Source organism: Leptodactylus fuscus, chromosome 2 (assembly GCF_031893055.1).
Source record: "Leptodactylus fuscus isolate aLepFus1 chromosome 2, aLepFus1.hap2, whole genome shotgun sequence".
Classification (NCBI taxonomy): domain Eukaryota; kingdom Metazoa; phylum Chordata; class Amphibia; order Anura; family Leptodactylidae; genus Leptodactylus; species Leptodactylus fuscus.
Genome location: NC_134266.1, coordinates 42,078,674 through 42,098,354, shown reverse-complemented (window position 1 = coordinate 42,098,354; position 19,681 = coordinate 42,078,674). Strand labels below are relative to the sequence as shown.

The window sequence follows — 19,681 nt, the reverse complement described above, 5'->3', positions numbered from 1 at the left end:
ACAAACAACATGGGAAACACCGAGCTTCATAAGATATTTAAGAAGATTTCTCAAGTTTTACAGCAAACACAAAGCGGTTTGCCTGGATTTCTTTGCAGTTGTAATACCTGCTAGAAAACAAGGCAAAGGGCAGTATTTCCAGATACAAATAACTGCAGGAGCGACGCGTTAAGTGTGGAAGTGTGTTGTAACTTTCGTTGGCTGTCTTGCCTTTCCTGCAAGGTTCCACCAATCACAGCTGTTAAACTATTAGCAGGATATTGCAGGAAGCGATTTGCAGTGTGTTGTTGAGCCTAAGATTTTCAGCACTTTCCTACTTGTGTTGCAATGAATCAATAACAGCGAAAAAATAAAGCAAACTTGTTTCAGGAGCTAAATGAGAGCCTCAGAATAACGGCAGCAGCCTGAGAGCGTTTGGAAAGCTATCTCTTTAGTAACCGGCCTGTGAATCAGTGACTCACTGGTAAGTGTAATGTGATCTAAGAGAGGGGTGTGCGTGAAATACTGGGTAAAAGGCTTGCTGTCAAACTCTGCACTTCATATTATTGTTATCTGCGCTTTCTTTTCAATGTGAATTACAGTAACATGAAATTTGTATCGTGTTCTGTGAAAGGATACATTTTGTGCCGTATATTTTTGCATTGCCCTACTGTATCTTTCTCTAGGTCTGCTTGAAAACTAATTGATTGTAACAAATGGCTGGTTAATGGTGAATATATAAAGAAGGATGTTTGCAGTGTAAGGCTATCTGCTCACGACTGTGCTAAAATGACTGTTTGGCGCCTTTTCTCCAGCCGTTTTTACAGATCCATCAGACTTTAGTCTATTTAGGGTTCTATGAAAATGGCCCAAAATAAGACTTGTTCTTTTATTTATTTATTTATTTTTTTGAGAACCAGCATTCACAGTTTCAAATAAATAAAGTGTATGTGTAAATAAACCCATTCGGGGGATGCCTCAAAATCATTACACCACTTTTGTGGCTTGAAATAGTGTTATTGTGCGGGACTTGACTCTTTCCCAAAAGTGGGTGGGGGCATGGGTGGGTCTACCACCCTGTCCTTGTCCCACTGTTTTGGGCAGTTGGTATGGGCTTACCCATCAACAGGTGTCTTCACCATCAACTGTGTCTTCAGGGGTCTTCAGGATGCCGAAGAGCTGTATATCATGATGAAGCAGTAAGACATTAAACTCTCGGGGGGTCGTCATACTCTTGGTGCACTTGAAGGGTGACATTATGCTGTGGAAGCAGATGAACGGGGACATTATACTGTAGGTGCACTTGAAGACGAACACTGCACTGTGGGTGCAATTGGATGGGTACATTCTGCTGTGGGAGCAGATGGAGGGTTACATTATACTGTGGCCACACTTGGAGGGGAACATTATGCTGTGGGGGCAGATGGACGGGGCCATTAAACTGTGGGGATGGCTAGAGGGGGATATTATACTGTAGCTGCACTTGAAGGGGGGATATTACAATGTGGGTGCACTTGGAGGGGCACATTCTGCTGTAGGAGCAGATGAAGGGGGGCATTATGCTGTGGGTGCACTTGGAGGGGTACATTCTGCTGTGGGAGCAGATGGAGGGGGACATTATACTGTGGGGGCAGATGGACAGGGACATTAAACTGTGGGGATAGCTACAGAGGATATTATACTGTTAGTTCACTTAGTGGGGGACATTATGCTGTCGGAGTAGCTGGAGGGGCATATTATATAATATGGGACTACCAGGGAGGCCTTAGACTGTGTGAGAGTCAAATAAATGGGGCATTATATTATGTGTAAGTCAAGTATTTGTAAGTGGTGGTAATGGAGAACGGGGGGGGGGGGTGTTCTTATGAACCTTTGCACTGGGCCCACCAATGTGTTAAAGTGACCCTAAATACACTAATACATCCCATACTCCTTTATTATTCTTAAAAACAGCTGTTGTCATTGTTATGTGCATGTATCCTAGTTTACTCTGTTTGTGCTTGGAAATGCTGAATGAATTCTATGCAGATGTTGCAACAATGATAATAATGCGGGAATGAAGACTGATGTTCTCTACTGTGATTCTCTTGCTGATGTTAGATGCACCTGAATTACTAAGAAGGTTAATGTGAGTGTATTGAGCAGTGGGGTCCACATTCCAGCCCTCCTTGGTCTCTGCCCCACTCTGCCAACTTTTGTTAAAAGAAGCAAAATTAGTGAAGAAAGATAATCTCTGGTTGTTAAATGGCGTGCCAAAATTATGCCACAAATATATTAATATATACCAGTTTTCTGGCACAGAGGGAATAGTAAATCCCACTGAATGTTGCTGGATTCATATAGCTTATCTGTGAACTGTTGTAATAAGTACATTTGAGCACTGCAAGGGTCTCCTGTATATAAATACAGTATGTCTCTGCTTTCTGATCCCGATGGGCACACAGATAATGCTGCCTACATAATCATTGGCTGAGGTGGGTCCCCCTGTGGCCATTGATTGTCAGAGCATTCATTTCCTCTGGGCAGTCAATTCCTGTGAATGGGACCCAGCATTGGAACACAAGTAGTGGGGATTGGTGTGCTGAATATTGCCTATTATTTTTTTATTCTTTAAAGTCATTACAGTATGAACCTGTTGTCAACCTTTTATATAAAGAAAGGTATATTTTATAACCTATATAGTAGCATAAATGTCCCCTAACTTCCATTTTTGGGCACTGGCATCAGTGATTGTACTACATATTCACATGAACAGGAAATCAAGATATCCAGACTGGTCTATGAGAGTTAGACTAAGGCTCCAATAGGCTTGCATAGTGTGTGTGTGCTCCCAGATCAGTGCGCTAGATAAACAACTAACTACAAATAACTTCGCAATGACACTTTCAGGTATTCAATAATAGCTGATGAGCAAAAGGGTAACAATGTTTTGAACTTTTGAGTTTCAGGCTTAGGCCCCATATTGCGGAAACAAAGCTTTTTTGTTGCACATTTTGCTAAATTTTTTAATCGAGTCCTGGCTTTGGTTAAAAAAAAAACCTGCAGCAAAACCTGAATAAAAAAGCTGGGTTTCCTCAATCAACTGCCATGTTTGTCTTGCAGGACTGATAGACCTTATAATGAGCGAACTTGTTGATATTTTCCATGGGTGTCCACCTCTTGGTTTTTGAATAGATGGAGAGACTTAATTTTGTATTCTTTCAACTGTCATGGCTCTCACATGATGCAGTTTGGCAATTCTCTTGGCCGAGAGACAGCTGTTGATGAGTTGGATGATGCTGTTTTTCTTTCTTGGGAAATCTTCATGGCTGATACTTGATTGAAACCAGTGACCTTTTGCTTGGGAATCAACCTAATAACACACTGAGCTATTGGGACGGGAATTGTAATTTGTAGTATAAAAGAGGAAAAAAAAATTCTACCACCACCAGCAGCAAAACAGTAACAATGTAGTTACATGACAGGAATCTGCATAACTAATCATATGCTAAATAGTAGCAAGTCAAATTTATGTATGAGATAGCCAAGATGATTGTCTATAAAATGATGGTATTCTCACGTTCACAGCTGTAGTGGATGGTGAGATATGGAGCCTGGAAGTCACAAGTTCCAAACATTGTTACCCTTAAGTAGCAATAGAGTCAATGGTTTTGTCATGTGTTTGCAACCCCAGTTTCTGCTTTAGCAACTTAAACTAACTTATCATTTATTTTATTTATTTATTATGCTTACTTATATAGCGCCATCATATTCCGCAGTGCTTTACAGATATTGACAGTCACTGTCCCATATAGGGCTCACAATCTAAATTCCCTATCAGTATGTCTTTGGTGTGTTGGAGGAAACCGGAGTACGCGGAGGAAGCCCACACAAACACAGGGAGAACATACAAACTCCTTGCAGATGTTGTCCTTGGCAGGATTCGAACCCGAGATTCCAGTGCAGCAAGGCTGCAGTGCTAACCACTGAGCCACCATGCTGGCCATTTATGACAGTTTATTAGTGCATGGCCCATTTGAGGTGTGTCATAAATGAAAGGCATCCTCCGTTGGTGCGGGAGATATGAACCACAGAGTCTTGAGTAGGCCTCAGCCCCAGTTGTAGGTCCCAGGCTTGTTGCTGGTACATAAAAGGCTGCAGAACCTGTACTTGTTAGGAGTATTTAGGTTCATTGCTTTCTATTTTTCTTACCTGGGGAGTTTTTGGCTGCGCGGTGTCTGGGGTGGCATCCTGGCACTGCGGGGTTGTCCTGTCGTGGGTATTGGTGCACACCTTCTGACTTGCACGCGCGCACTGCTGGTAGGCAGCTTTATTTCCTGGTTTATTAGTCTGTCCTTCCATTTGCACCTGGGAGGAGTGGTCTCTACTCTGTATTTAAACCCATGCCTCCCATGGTTCTGGGCTGAGTGTCTCTTTTACAGTGCTAGGCCTTAGCAGGAGGAGTAGGTGGTGATCTGGGATAGAGGAAGTTCCATGGTTGGTTTTTGGGAGGTTTGGGTGAACAAGTTGGTGTGTGAGTTTTCCCTTCTGTGTTCACCAATCCTACCTCTGTGTGTTTTGACTGTGTGAGTGAATTGCCTTATCCTTTGATTTCTACTCAGTTTCCCTGTGTTTGTTTCCTAGTGTAAGGTTCCTTCCCATATTGGTTTGGGGGAATCCTTTCCCACATTTTTTCTGTGTGCTGCTTGTGTTGTTAGTCAGCGCACACCCTTGTCAGTCCCTGTCAGTAGCAGCTTCACTTGTTCATTAGGGGTGACCCCCTTTAGTCTCCAGTCCCTAGAGATCTTATGGGGCATTCCTTCTCCCACTTCCCTCTAGGCCTACGGTATCAGTGAGAGAGGAGCCGTCGGGGTCAGGCTTAGCCTGAGAACAGCCGACCCACACCCGTGAGGCAGGGACCGGGATAGCTAGTGGGAGTAGTGCAGGGCGAGATTCCCTACTGCTATTCCTTAGCCCCGTTGCAGCTACCTGGACTGACATAACAGTACTTCAGGGCAGATCCTGGGAGGAGAGGAAGTGTCTGGTTATGTCCTGACACTGTGAGTCTGCTGAGACAGTATTGTGCTTTTCTTTGATTCATGTAGCTGATAGTAAGTCCCATGTACAGTTAGTATTTACTGTTAGTGCTCAGACAAGCAGGATTTTTTGTCACACTGTTTTGCCTGAAGTTAAAGCATGAATTTTATTTTTCTGTTTTTATATATATATTTTATATTATATATATTATATATATATTGTAAGCAGCTCTCTCCATTATTGTCATATAGTCATTAGGAGTTGCAGAAATATCTACTGTATATTACTTACTAAATATTACTATTACTGTTACTAACTAAATATTTTATATAGCATCAATGATGCACAGTATGACCTTATTTTCTATGTATAATATTTGTTTCCTCTGTACTAGATCCTTAGAATTTATAATTAATTGACGGCTAAGTTTGTGGCAAAACATATTTGTATTTGGTACATTGCGTCTTTTAGCTCTGTGTTTTGTTTAGTTACAGGCTTTTCAAGAACTGGTACTTTATTTCGAGGTCACTTTTTGCTTTAAAGACTCCTGAGAGTATAATGGATGAGTGTGTTTAAGTTGTTCTCATTTGAACAAAGTACTTCTACTTGTTAATTTCCTTTGACCCTTGAAGCCTTAGTAAACCCACTTGAATGTATCTGATGGCAGTGTGGGAGCAAAGTTGTTTGATCCACTAATTATACGTCGTGCATTCTAGTATGTGTTTTTGAGCACTGATCACTGTTAAACAACAATGTTGCTTTCCGATACTATTTGTCCCTTCTTATTTGTGTGCATTCTTTTTGTTATTACGTATATGGTTTCCCAAGTAACAACATTGGTTACTGAGGTAACATCTTACACTGTTATAATATCGTAAGTCATGTGATAAGTGATATGTTCTCTGAAATCCTCAATAACAAACATATTTGCTCTTAAAAACAAGGTTTTAAGCTCCCTGTAAACACTAATTTAGTTATTAATAAAAAAAGAAAATCTAATTTAATATAAATTGGCTTTATAATGTGAATTAGAGTAATAGCTTTGATTCTAAAATACATTTGCGCAAGTTGTGTAGATTCTGTACTGATTCATTTCTCAATATAACTTGATATTGATTGAAGCACTATTGTACTGATAGAGTTATATACACTCTACATAAACACAGATTTAAAATATATAGAGATAATAATAATAATAATAATAATAATAATAATAATAATAATAATAATAATAATAATTAATATTCCCCCCATAACAGTTGCTGCACTCAGGGCATGCCTTTAGTTCCCAGAACACTGCGAAAGCTGAAGACATCCCTTCCATACACCAACTGTCTCATTTGCATATCGCTTCAAAGTTGTCAGGATTTGGGGACACCATGGCCTTCCTGCTATGCGGTGCATGCCCCGGAGGCATGTCAGAGACTCCTCCGGCTGTATTTAGTATATTATGGGGTTAAGTTGTCTCCTTGGTGTCGGTTTGACTGGCAGGCTGTCTGGCCAGTAATTCCTATCTGTGATGGGTGGGGTTGTATCTCAGTTCCTATTTAGTTCCCCTCCCCCATCTTCATGTGCCTGCTATAGTATTCAGAATAGTTTACTTTCAGTTTCTATATACTTTACAAAAGTTACTTTTTTCTCCAAATCTACAAAGTGACATACAAAACAAATGTATGCTGTTTATCATTGTAATGTTTCTTGTGATGCAGTCATGGCAGTTTATAGACTTGGGTGGGGTGGTAGACTCTTTTTAACTCCAGATCCTTATCAGGGTTGTCGGCTATCTATACACCTGCCATCATAGATGCAATGCAAACATGGAAAGACAGAATGTCTGCCATCAGGACAGGTACATAATGTTGTTAAGCTGATCACCATTGTCAGCATGTTGTTGATGCTGTGTGTGGTGCGTACAGGGTCCTGGTACTGGTCAGCCTCAAGTCTTTGTACATTGGTACTTGCAAACAAATGTGAACTGAGCATTGTAAGTCTGGTTTCCCATATATCAGTTGTGGCCGGCCACTAGTATGCCTGAGATTACAGAATTTATAACATTTTTGTATACTTTGTTCATTGATCTTATGTCCATAGCAGAACATAGTCTGGGAAAAAATGCTACTTGCATAGTTTTCCTCTGTCTGGCGCAGGGAAATAGATATCTGGCACAAAAATTGATGTGCTAGATTTCTAGACTTATGGGACCAGACCTGTTGCAAAAACTCATCTTGGGCCCCTCTGGCCCCTCTGTTAACCTTTTGTAATGGATGTGTCAGGAATGTTACATCTGTTGTTGATTGAAGATTGTCATGATAACATAGGGAAGCTTCCTGTGCAGGCCTTTATAAACCACTCCCTCGTCACCCAGCTATGCTGGCTAATTAGTTTGCAACTTCCTGCTTGGCTCCTGACATTGAATTGACTGCTCTAATACTGACATTTGACTGTTTCGGGATTCTTCTCTGTATTGTGATTTTGTTCTTGCATTCCTGATCAGTTTCGACTGTCTTCGTTTTCTGGATTTGTCTTCAGCTCGTGATTTGGTTTCTTGTTGCCCCTTTTCAGCTGCTGACCCCTGATAGACGACCATTCTATTATCTTTGTCCCTTTGAGTAGTGTGTGGATTTGGTGTTTGGCTTCTGCTGCAGTGCAAATGCTTTGTGTTACATTTGTGCTACACTTTCTGTTCTGGTGACAATTCTGGTCTTCAGATTCAGTGAAAGTCCTTCTCTTCTTGCGAGGAGCTCTAGTGAAGGCGTCTGAGGTCGGTCTTGGCTTGCTGTAGTGTATTACCTTTAAGTAGCATTTTCTACTGCTCCCAGTTATCAGCCCCATTATGCTGCTGCTTTCCTGAAGACCAGTACATTTCTTACCCTGCATCTGAATCCTAACAGGATGCTACCAACGGACACTACTAACGGCAGTGTGAATACTCCTTTAATAAAGTACATTATGTTAATTGCAGTAAAGTTCATTTTCTTAACCGTTTCTGTATTTGTGAGCTATTCTCTTCATTCTGGTCCTCATCTCTGTCATGCAACTCGCACTACAACTCTATGACAAAGCATCTTATGTGTGGACAAGAAGTCAGTTTCTCTGTTAATTTCTCGCGTAACCCACATCAAGACTTTCATAGAAATAGTTGAGAAATTGATTTCCTGTCCACATAAAGTGGTGACAGTTGCAGAGTGTGATAGTTGGTCATATGACACAAGTGTTAGACTAGAGGACCAGAAGAGTGTGGATAACTCAGAAATACAGCAACCGATATAAGATTACCTTCATTGCAATTTACGTCGAGTACCTTTCAAACAAGACTTGGAATACGATTTCTGCCATAGATACATCAGATGATCACTTTTGCGGTTAGAAGCCTTTTACACTTCTCTGACATTTTAGATACTGTCTCTGATGATCTAAGCAAAACTCCATTTGTTTGCATGATCTTGAAGTTAGAATGGTGGGTCAGAAATGCAGTAATGAAAATCTTTAAGCAATGCTGCTAAGTGATGCAAACTCCACAAATCTAAGCTTGTGGCATATTTTTGTTACATGATAAATGGATGGCTATCCCTCTCTAAAATTTTGGCAGTTTTGAAATAAAGTATAAAATCCCAGTTTTTGTGTGTTCAAAACATCAAAAAAGCAAAAGCAGCACTGGACCAGACTGTAGCAGACCAGACTACGAATGGAATATTGAGTGCTTTTTTTTGTTTCAGTTCTGAGGGTGATCTGATCCAACCCACCTCGGGACAGCACTAGATAGTCAGTTGTTTAATACTAGGGTGTTGCTCAATCCTTTTAGTTTTACCATAAATACATGTAAGGGGGTTAAGTTTTGTGTTTGCCTGTTTCTCCGTTTGTCCCTTATTTTTAAGGGGGCTGTTTTGCGTTGTCACTGAAAACCTTTGATTTAAAAACTTGCCAGGATCAGATTTCCATCCAAAAGAAGAATTGTAGAATCATCGTCGATCATGATTTCGATGTGACCCACTTAACTACTGAGGCTCAATCATAGGTCTCAGAGGTTTCTAATGACATTCATGATTTCTCTGAGACTAGGAAAGGCCCAAAGACCAGTACCGGAGACCAGGGGAGGTGAGTAACACTGCTTGCTATGTTAAATCCGAAGTTCACCTCTGCAGCCTGTTCAGGCACACACTTTGTCTTCTTCCCTGGATGTCTTGTACCCCATGTGACCATTTGCAGAGAGGGCCCAGTGATGTCACTCTCGTATGTTACCATTCCCTCTCCAGTGACTCCTGACTGGTGGCCACATGAGGCACAGGACTTCCAGGGACCAAGGCATAGCGCATAAACGGACAGTGAGATGTTGGGGACAGGTAAGTATGTTGTTGGTTCCCATACTGGACCCTACACACAGTATAATGTTCCTTAGTGGCCCCTTCACACAGCATAATGTTCCATAGCAGCCTCTTCACAAGGTATAATATCCCATAGTGACCGCCAAATGTCGCAAGGTTCTCTCAACAAATTCTCTTCCCGTAGCCCTACTTACCACTTACCTATTTATCTCTGCTTCTGCCTTTGGCCAACTTCGCTTCCCCTTCAGCTCTCCATAGGGCCCATCAGTAATGTGGTATGGAAAGCACAGAGCCCTCTTGAGGACTGTGGGTTTGGACTTTGGCAGGAGCAGGGATCGGTAAGTAAATTGAGCCCATTACCTGCTGGAGTAACTCCAAAAAAAAAAGCAGGGGCCCATCTGGGCTAAGACTGCTACAGCCGTAGTTCCTCTAGTTCCCCAACTCTTTCAATCACTGTGTATTTTCCCGGGAACTCTATGACTTATCTCATTCAGGCAGCTTCAGTGCTGAGTTGTTTCAAACCTTTTTTCACAGTTTTTTTTTTTTTACTATTTTTATATTTTATATTTCATACAATTTTATATGAATTTTGCATATCTGACAATTAACTCTTACATCCAATATCTGCTGTATCTATTATTTAGTAAAACATTACTATTCGAAACTATAATTTTAGATAATACAACCTCTATGTATTGTGAAAGCAAGAAATTAAGAAAAATTATAATAATTTTAACATGGACTGTGCTGAAATGTGTTGTAGAACAGCAAGGGATGTGTATCTTTAAATGAAAGTATGTTGCAATGCTATATAGTCTTTAGAACTAGTAATCTTGAAGCACTTGTTCATTTCTTATGATTCAGATGAAAAGCTCATTGATGTACTGATGAGGTATGGCTGCCTGTGTACAGTTCCAGGTTGGGACCAATTTATGTGAGTTTCAAGCCCCTTTATTCTGTGCCTGCGGGCGTTATGAATTACACACATGATGAGTTGTACTAATGTGAGGAGTGTACTAGCGTGCCATGATTCAATCTACAGACAATACTCCATAAAGAACATGAAAAATTGCATAGTCAAAATTTTTACAGATTTTTTTTTAAATAAAAACATAGAAATCACATTTGTATATGTATTCAAACCTTTTTACTGAAAACTTTGCTAAAGTGTAAATATACTTTTTATTTTTTTTTCTAAATCAATAGCGCCAACAAAAGGAGCACATTTTATAATATAGTTTATTTTTTTTAAAAGTGCCTTTTTCTTCACTTATTTATTTCTTTCTGTTACTGATCAACTCTGTATAATAGAGGGGAACTATATAGTGGAGGGGGAGATGAGGGGAGCTCCTCAAAGCAGAGAGACATCTCTTTTCTTTAACAATAAAGCTGGGTTATTCAGGAATGACTCATGCAATGCTGTAGACAGCCTCTTATCTCTGTTGCTCTCCTTCTTCTCCGCCTTCCTCTCCATGGATTGGATTGTAAACTTAAACCGCTGGTGTATGGAATACTGACCAAAATCACTCAGGTCCGGTTCACATCTGTGTTCTGTATTCCATTTGGGGACCCCCTGAATGGAAACCTATACACATTAAAAAGTGATTATCTAAGAAACCTTTCCCAAGACGACTATAATGGAGTCCGTGTTGTTTCCGCACGAAACATGCGGAGAGAAAAGTGCTGCTTGCAGTACTTTTTCTCCACATGTTTCGTGCTGAAACAACATGGACCTCATTATAGTCTATGGGGTCCATTTAGTGTCTTAGGTAACTGCTTTTTAATGCATATAGATTTCCATTCAGGGGGTCCCCAAGCGGACTTCCAGAATGGAATACTGAATGCAGATGTGAACCGGGGGTCAGATAGGAAGTAAGGACAGAAGTTATACTTAATGACTTAGGTACTTTTCTTTAGTGTATTGTATTGCAAATGTTGTTCCTTTAGCCTGACAATGGATTTTTGATAAAAATAAATATAAGTATACTTACACTCTAAGGGACCTTTGACAGCATGAAGTCTTCTTGGGCTAACTGTACAAATATAATATGCCTAAAGATTTTTTTCTATTATTTTCTCTAGTTCCCCTCAAGCTTTTCAAATTGGATGGGGAACATCAATGCTTATCAATTCATCTCTTTCCAGGGATGTTCCTTTGGGTTTAAGCTTATGTACTGACTGAACTATTCAAAGACATTCAGTCTTGTCCTAGAGCATCCCATACCAAAGCATTGCCATGGCTTTTTGTTTAGGGATGTTTTCATGTTAGAGGGTAAATCTTTTATTAGTCTGAAATACAGGGTGCACTGGAGCAGGTTTACACCAAGGAAACTTCTTTACTTACTTTATCCATTTTTACCTTTTTTTGACTTGTCTTATAATATCTCAGGTTAAAATACAACCCCGCACTATGACGTTACTTACACTTTACTTCACTGAGATGGTTTTTAAGTGATACTGCAAAAGGAAATCAGAAAAAGCTGGCTCATTCCTTCTCGGTGCTTAGGTTCTGATGGGTCCTAAAGCCCATGCATACCAGGTACAAAATGGAACCATATGCAAATTTTTTAAACTGATATGTAATGAAGCAATGCACAAGGATAGTAGAATCACAAATGCATGAAGTCATCACCTTTCTTAAATCATTCCAGATCCTGATATTATTAGAGATGAGCAAATCGAGGCTGACGAAGTGGAATTCGATCTGAATTTTAGGAAATATTCGACTTGCATCGAAACTGGATTTCCTCTTGCTTCATTTTAACCAGTCACATAGCGGGTGACATTGGGAGCATGTGTTAGCTGTAACTAATAGCTAACACCCTGCTCCATAACCCCCAGTCGGAGCATAGCTCCAATCCAGGGTTTTAACCATCCAATGGGTTCTGCCATGCTACCATTAATGAGGTCGGTGAAGGCCTGGTTCCCCGACAGCTATACATACTGCTAATGGAGAGTGGCCTGGCGATTGCCGGGCCTCTTTTCGTTAGATCCCAGGCCAGGGGAGGTGATTAAAAATAAAAAAAATACTGTTACTCAACTGTCCTGGGCTCAGCATCTACTCCGGAGCTCTTCTGGCTAGTAACTAAGGTCCTGCTTCCTGGGCCTGCTGGGCCTGTGATTGGGCCCCAGCGGTCATGTGAAGTGTGCCAGCATAATGACATCATCACGCCCCACGTGACCCTTGAGGCCCAAGAACAGGCCCCAGCAGTATTGTCTGGGGAACAGGACCTCAGATACTGGCCAGAGCTCAGTCACAAGGCAGAAGAGGAGCGAGGATACACAGGAGAGGTGAGGCAAGGTGAGTATAAGTGTTTGTTATTTTTAATCAACCAGAAATGCTTTAGATGTTATAATAGACTGTAAGTGAAAGTCCCCTGAGAGTGTTCTGTTCATGTGCTATTCCTGGGCTCTTTGCACTGAATGTTCCCAATCCTCTCCCCTCTGCACTTTAGTGATAAGTCAGGAAACTGGATTTGTAAGCATTGAGTGCAGAGAGCCTGGAGTAATGAATATGAAGAGAACACCCTCAGGACTCCAGGTTCCCTTGTTTCCAACATCTTGGGAAAATTATGCAAATCTGTTTTCCAAGATGTAAATAAGAAAACAGTGCCTCTGCTTGCTGCCCTCTAGGGGCCACCCCCTTAAGCATCATGTACAACTTCTTCAAAAAGCCTTAATGCTATGATGCGAGGTTTAGCCAAACCAGTAAATCTATTCCAACAGATTTTCACATTTTTCCCATAATCCCCCAGTGGAGAGAAAATGGCTTTGTACGTCTCCATATGCCTATGAAGCTGCTGACTCCTTAAGGAGTGATATTATCCCAAGATCCATGTGGTTACTGTCATATGCTGATGGTTTCCCATTGCTTACATATTCTCTTCCCAACTACGTTTATTTAGCCTTGCTGTGTCCGAGCACCAGTAGGCCATATAAGTGCCCTGGGAAGTTGACTGTTATAGTCGGAGCCCAGTTCTCACACTTATTGTCCTGCCATTATCATTACAGACATGTGATCTATAAAAGCTACTATTTCTGGCTTCTACATCTACTACAAGCATCACCACACATATATTTATACAGCTTTTCTCATCTACTGCCGACTCCTTTTAAATAGTATTGAGTTATGTCTAGTAACGCAATTCATCTTTTTCCATTTAATTATCTGATTTTTTTTTTCTTAGTTGAATATTCACACCAGAAAATATATATTTTTACACATGAGCTCACAATGTTATATTTTATATGACTAATTCCTGCTTCTTCCATACAGCAGCCTTCAGCACAGCCATTTATATTGATGATGCATTCCAGTTAGTAAACTTGGCTCTTCTTTGTGAATGTTAAAAGCCATTACCATGAACTCAGGTGGTTATTTTCAGTATATGAAATGAGCTGTGACCTTGATTCGGCAGCTGATTGATTGCTGTTCACACTAATGAATTGTCATGTTTGTTCTATATTTCCCTGGAAAAGAAGATTTGTTGGACTGGAGAGGGGCTAATTATTTTTGTAACTGTATAATAAAGTGTCAGCCCTGGAACCTGAACTGTAAAGCTTTCTAATGTTCTTTCTTCATTAAGTGCGCCAATTTAGTGATTGTTTTGTAGTTAAACACTTCATTTTACTGACTTGAGAAGTACTTGAGAATGATTGGCTATCGTTTAATCCGCTCAGATTGTCCGCTATTATTTTTCGACTAAAACGCTATACTTATTTTATTTCTATGCCGTAAACAAATCCTCCAAAACAATCTCGAAAAGAGAAATTGTCACTGACTCATTAAAGTTAGTTAAATGCTCCTAAAAGAACCTGAGAAAAAGCTTGAAAGTCCGGCATGTAGACCCTTGTATTCATTCCTTCATTTTTCATTAACATGCCCTTAAAGCTGCTGCTTAATGAAATGTTTTAAAGGGCAAAAAAAAAAAAGAAGAAAAATATGTTCTTCCGCTACTTCACAAGATTTTATTACAGACTATGCATTCGGAACATGAAGTTCTTTTTAATTCGATACCAGGGTTGGCAAGTCATGGATCATTGTGGGTAAAAATGAAGAATTCAGCGAGTACAATCTATGGTTATAAACAACCGAACTACGCAGCAACACGTCTAGAGTAAATTATAATCATCATTATTATGATTTTAGTAACATTTCTTTAAAGGGAAATTGCAAGTCATATTACTGTTAAAACAGGTGTGTCCTCCTGACATATACATTAACAATATGATGAAATCATGGTACATCTCAGTATATGTTAATTAGAGATGAGCGAACAGTAAAATGTTCGAGGTTCGATATTCGTTTCGAGTAGCCCCTCAATATTCGACTATGTGAATCGAATATTGAACCCTATTATACTCTATGGGGGGAAATACTCATTTCAGGGGTAGGCAACGTTCGATCAAATTACACTTACCAAGTCCACGAGTGAGGGTCGGGCTGGATCCTCTGAGAAGTCTTCTCCATGCAGCGTCCCCGCGGCATCTTCCGGCTCTGAATTCACTCTGCCAGGCATCGGGCCTGGGCAGAGCCGACTGCGCATGTCCGCACTACAACCGGACATGAGCAGTCGGCTCTGCCCAGGCCCGATGCCTGGCAGAGTGAATTCAGAGCTGGAAGACGCCATGGGGAAGCTGCACGGAGAAGACTTCTAAAGGTAGGAGAAGAACCAGCATTGATTGGCCGACTGTATAGCATTCGGCCAATCAATGCTGGTTCTGCATCGAACTTTTACATTCGAATAGTGAGTGGTACTCGATCGAGTATGAGTATTTCGAATACTGTAGTATTCAATCGAATACCTACTCATTGAGTACTACTCGCTCATCTCTATTAACAATATGATGAAATCATGGTTTTTGTATTTATTTATTTTTTTTACATCTTAGTATATGTTCATCCAAAGAAGAATACATCTGCTTATCATTTGGCTTTAATTGACTTATAACCCTCAATTTGCTGTTAGATAAGCATCTAGCCCTTTAAAATGTCATTTAGTACCTGCCATTAATTCATCTTAGTGTAGGGCATTCCATAGCTATAAACTGGATGTTTAAATCACTTGTTTCCTCACAAATGGTGTTGTCCAAGAATTGGACCAACCACTGTGGAATCCAGGTGAGGTATAAAATAAAAAACATACCACTGCCCTGATTCCTGCACCCTGTTGTCTGATGCTGGTGTTTGTTCTGTCTCTCATCAGGACCTGGATGCCAGTGGTCCTACACCCCTTGAGACCAGTGATGTATTTGAGTTACATCATAAGTCCCTCTACAACAGCTGCTGAGGCCTGGTTCACATCTGCGTTCGGTAATCCATTTGGGGAATCCGCATGGGGACCACCCAAATGAACTACCGAACGCATTGGCAAGCGGTGAGCACTGAAAGCACACGGACTCAATAGACTATAATGGGGTCCGCATGCTTTCTGTGCGGTCTCTGCACGATTCATACTGGACAGGAAAGTAGATTGTGATGTACTTTTCTGTCCCCATGTTCTGTGTGGACTCCGCGTGGAAAGCATGCGGACCCCATTATAGTCTACAGGGTCTGTGTGCTTTCATAAACTAACTGCTTGCCGATGCGTTTGTTAGTCCATTCGGGAGGGACCCCATGTGGACTCCTCAAACGTATTACCGAACACAGATGTGAACCAGGCCTTAGCGGTCACTTGGGTTTCAAGATTTCCAGTATCCAAGCACTAAGTTCATTCAGCACTCTCCCGACCTCCACACGGGTTGGTCCAACCCCTTTAAGAATGACCTATGTTAAATATTAGTTATTTTTATTAGGGTGCGTTCACACTGAGTATACGCCAGCTTATTCTGAACGTAAAACACGTTCAGAATCAGCAGCGTATAAAGCAGTTCCCATTCATTTCTATGGGAGCGGGGATACGAGCGCTCCCCATAGAAATGAATGGGTTGCTTTTTTCACTACGAGCACTCCCATTGAAGTGAATGGGATGTGCTCGCATGTACGGCTAGCTCTGCTCATGCCGAGCCGTACACACGGGCACTTTCCATTCACTTCAATGGGAGTGCTCGTAGTGAAAAAAGCAGCCCATTCATTTCTATGGGGAGCGCTCGTATGCCGGCTCCCATAGAAATGAATGGGAACTGCTTTATACGCTGCTGATTCTGAACGTGTTTTACGTTCAGAATAAGCTGGCGTATACTCAGTGTGAACTCACCCTAACCTTTTAAACTTTGCAGTCCTCTTTACTGTGATTTTTTTCCAATTGCTTTCAATTACTTTTGTTGTATGATCAGATTCAAGCTAAAGAATGCTATATCTGTATCTACCAAATATTCTGTATCTACCAAATATGTGCCCTTACTGCCCCTGGAGTAAGACATCTCATAGTTTAACTACTATAGCTATACAGAACCTTTTTCTGCACTGGTGTCTAAATATCCGGAAGCACGTCCACTGGTGTTTTGTGCAATTCTTTGAAAGAATAAATCATGTTCTAGTTTTTTCTATTATTCGTTACCTGTAAATAAGACCCTATCTATCTATCTATCTATCTATCTATCTATCTATCTATCTATCTATCTATCATCACTCTACCTTCTATTTTGCATCTATCTCATTGACATACATGTATTCACAGAGATGAAGCTTCTGCTACTACTCTCATTCTTACTCGTGAATGTTCTTGGCGCTAAGAAATCAAGGCCCAACTTTGTCCTGATAATGGTTGATGACCTCGGAATTGGAGATGTAGGATGCTATGGAAACAAAACACTCAGGTTTGATAACGTTTCTGCTCGTCTATGCTTAACCTTGCAAATCTTTCTAAAAAAAATATCCTGAAGATTATATAATAAAAATTTATTTTAGGATACATTTTTAAAACAATGTTATTTCATCTTCATGGTAGAATTACTTTCATTTATTTTTCAGGACACCAAACATTGACAGATTAGCTGCAGAGGGAGCCAAGCTTACCCAACATATAGCGGCCTCTCCCTTATGTACACCGAGCCGAGCAGCATTCATGACGGGCAGATATCCTGTGAGATCAGGTATACTGTTGTATTTACTGCATATTACCTAAAATAACTCAAAAGCAGTATAATGCATAACATGTGAGGTCAAATAACATTTGCTCAAAGGATTGGGTTTCCATGTGGTTGATACTGGTTCATTTATGAATTTCACTTCAGTTGCATAAGGTCTAAGGGTTGGTTCACACTAGCGCTTGTATTCCATTCGCAAGGAGTCCGCATGGAGACCCTCCCCCCCCGGACGGAATACCAACGCTAATGCAAGCGCTGTGCAGTTAAGCACACAGAGCCCATAGACTATTATGGGCTCTGTGTGCTTGCCGCGCACTGCCTGCACAATTCATTCGTGCGGGCAGTACATGCCAAGCACACATAGCCCATTATAGTCTATGGGCTCCATGAGCTTTGCAAGCATATCGCTTGCAATTGCGATTGCATTCCATCCGGAGGGGTCACCATGTTGACTGCTTGCGGACGGAATACAAGCGCTAGTGTGAACCAACCCTAACAATGAGCGTTCTAGTTGATAATGTGCTCAGAAATTGTACATACACGATGTGCATTGTTATAATTGTTAAAGGGATTTTCTATGACTACATTTTATTTAGTTTTTTTACAGTATCTTTACCTGTGTAAATCAATGCACAATGAACTTATTACTTTTAGTTGCTTCCTTTAGGGTAAGTTCACACAGAGTTTTTTCGAGCGGATTTTGATGTGGGAATCTGTCTCAGAATCTGCTCCAAAAAATGGCTCTCACGGCTAGCTGCGACTGGATGCCAATGTAGTGCACCGGCATTCAGTCGCAGCATTCTGCTCCAAATTAGATCCAAATGAATGGGCCTTTTCGAGAGGGTGGGAATGGGAGGTGAAGTGGGGGCTCCCAAAGGCAAAAGAGTGTTCCAAGAGCCGAGTCCATCTGCAGGCTGATTCGGGATATCACCAAATGCATTGCTTGGTAGGTGGAAGAAGCTTTTTTATTTTTTTTTTTTAAATTGTGCCCTGTGACAAGACCAGGGGAAAAGTGGTAAAAGGTGTATACATTTCTCCCAGGTTTCTATACATTCTCAAAGCACCTGGGAAAACTGGGAGTAAAAAAGCAGTGTTTTTTGCTGGAGGCTTTTACCAAAACCTTGGTAAAAGGTTTGGCTGCTGGGGGCAGACTGATTTGGTATAGGTAGGTTTGGGGCGCTAATACTTAAATATTTTCCAAGACATCAATATTCAATTTCCTTTGGACTCATCGCTGCACATTGTGTTCTTTTGTAATGAAGCCACTGACCTACGTTTCATTGGCACAATGTGCATGTGTCTAGAATACTTTCTTGGTAAATTTGTTTAATAAAATATCTCTGGGGTGAACAGACTTGTCAAATGCGGGTTTGGCACATTTAACCTTTGACTGTTGTGACACAGAAAGATCCTTGAAATGTCAATCAAATCTAGAGGAGTAGCCCTGGGCAGTGATTGTGGTTGTCTGTAGGCCCATCCGGGGAACATTTGCTGAATTGCATATCAATAAAAAGTTGATTATCTCTCAGCAAGTAGCCATAAAAGTATGCTCCGATTAAAGAGCCCTATATGGCACCATTATTGGTTTGGAAGACATGTTGGATCTGATAGTCCCACTTTAATATTATATCACTTTTTGATTAAGTTTTTCTAGATTCTTTATAACAAAGCTCCAGTATAGAATTCTAAAGTACTATAATTACTACCGTGCTCAATGTCAATTATAAACTATCACCAGTTCCTATAGATAGAGGTCAACTATCCAAGCCGTTGATGTAGGTGGTGTGACAGCGATGGTAATAATTCTTCTTGATGGCACTAAGACTTTGATAGTCATATGGATAAAAGGCTCAGAATTCTCTCAGAGAAGGATTCATTACAGCATGTATCAGCTGAAAACAAGAGATATCTTCTGTCCTCCGGCTATATAACAGAAACTCCTCACAGTTTGATTGGAAGGTGTTGTAGAAAATTTATTTGCAGGATTTATCAAGACAGATGATTCACAGATTGTTTCCAATGTAACTTTAGTTGGTGAGTGATTCATCGCTTGAAACAACAAAGTCATTAGTTATATTAGCATTCTTGGTAACTGCATGGAGAGATTGGTTGTTATGTAGAAGGCTAGCTGACAGTTTTCTAAAAATAGGATTATTTATTACAGTTGTAATAGATGACAACGCTTGGTTTCTGTCCGTGCAAATATTATTCAGAATGCTATTTAGGAAAGCGCTATTGAAAAGGAGGCATAAATAGATGCTTTGAAAGTTAACGATTTATGATGCGTTGTCATTTATCTTCCGATTTATATTAATCTTGTGTTTTAATAATTGCAA

The 19,681-nt window shown here is 40.6% G+C and overlaps 1 protein-coding gene across 1 annotated transcript in view; it reads left to right on the top strand.

Annotated features, from left to right (window-relative positions):
• The first annotated feature begins 311 nt into the window (after window positions 1-311).
• The window catches only part of STS (steroid sulfatase), a 168,168-nt gene continuing 148,798 nt past the window's right edge, over window positions 312-19,681 (top strand). The window contains exons 1-3 of the mRNA XM_075263650.1: window positions 312-463; window positions 16,937-17,075; window positions 17,230-17,351. Coding sequence (XP_075119751.1) covers window positions 16,939-17,075; window positions 17,230-17,351 — 259 coding nt within the window. The 5' untranslated portion in view covers window positions 312-463; window positions 16,937-16,938. The remainder of the gene's footprint in view (window positions 464-16,936; window positions 17,076-17,229; window positions 17,352-19,681) is intronic.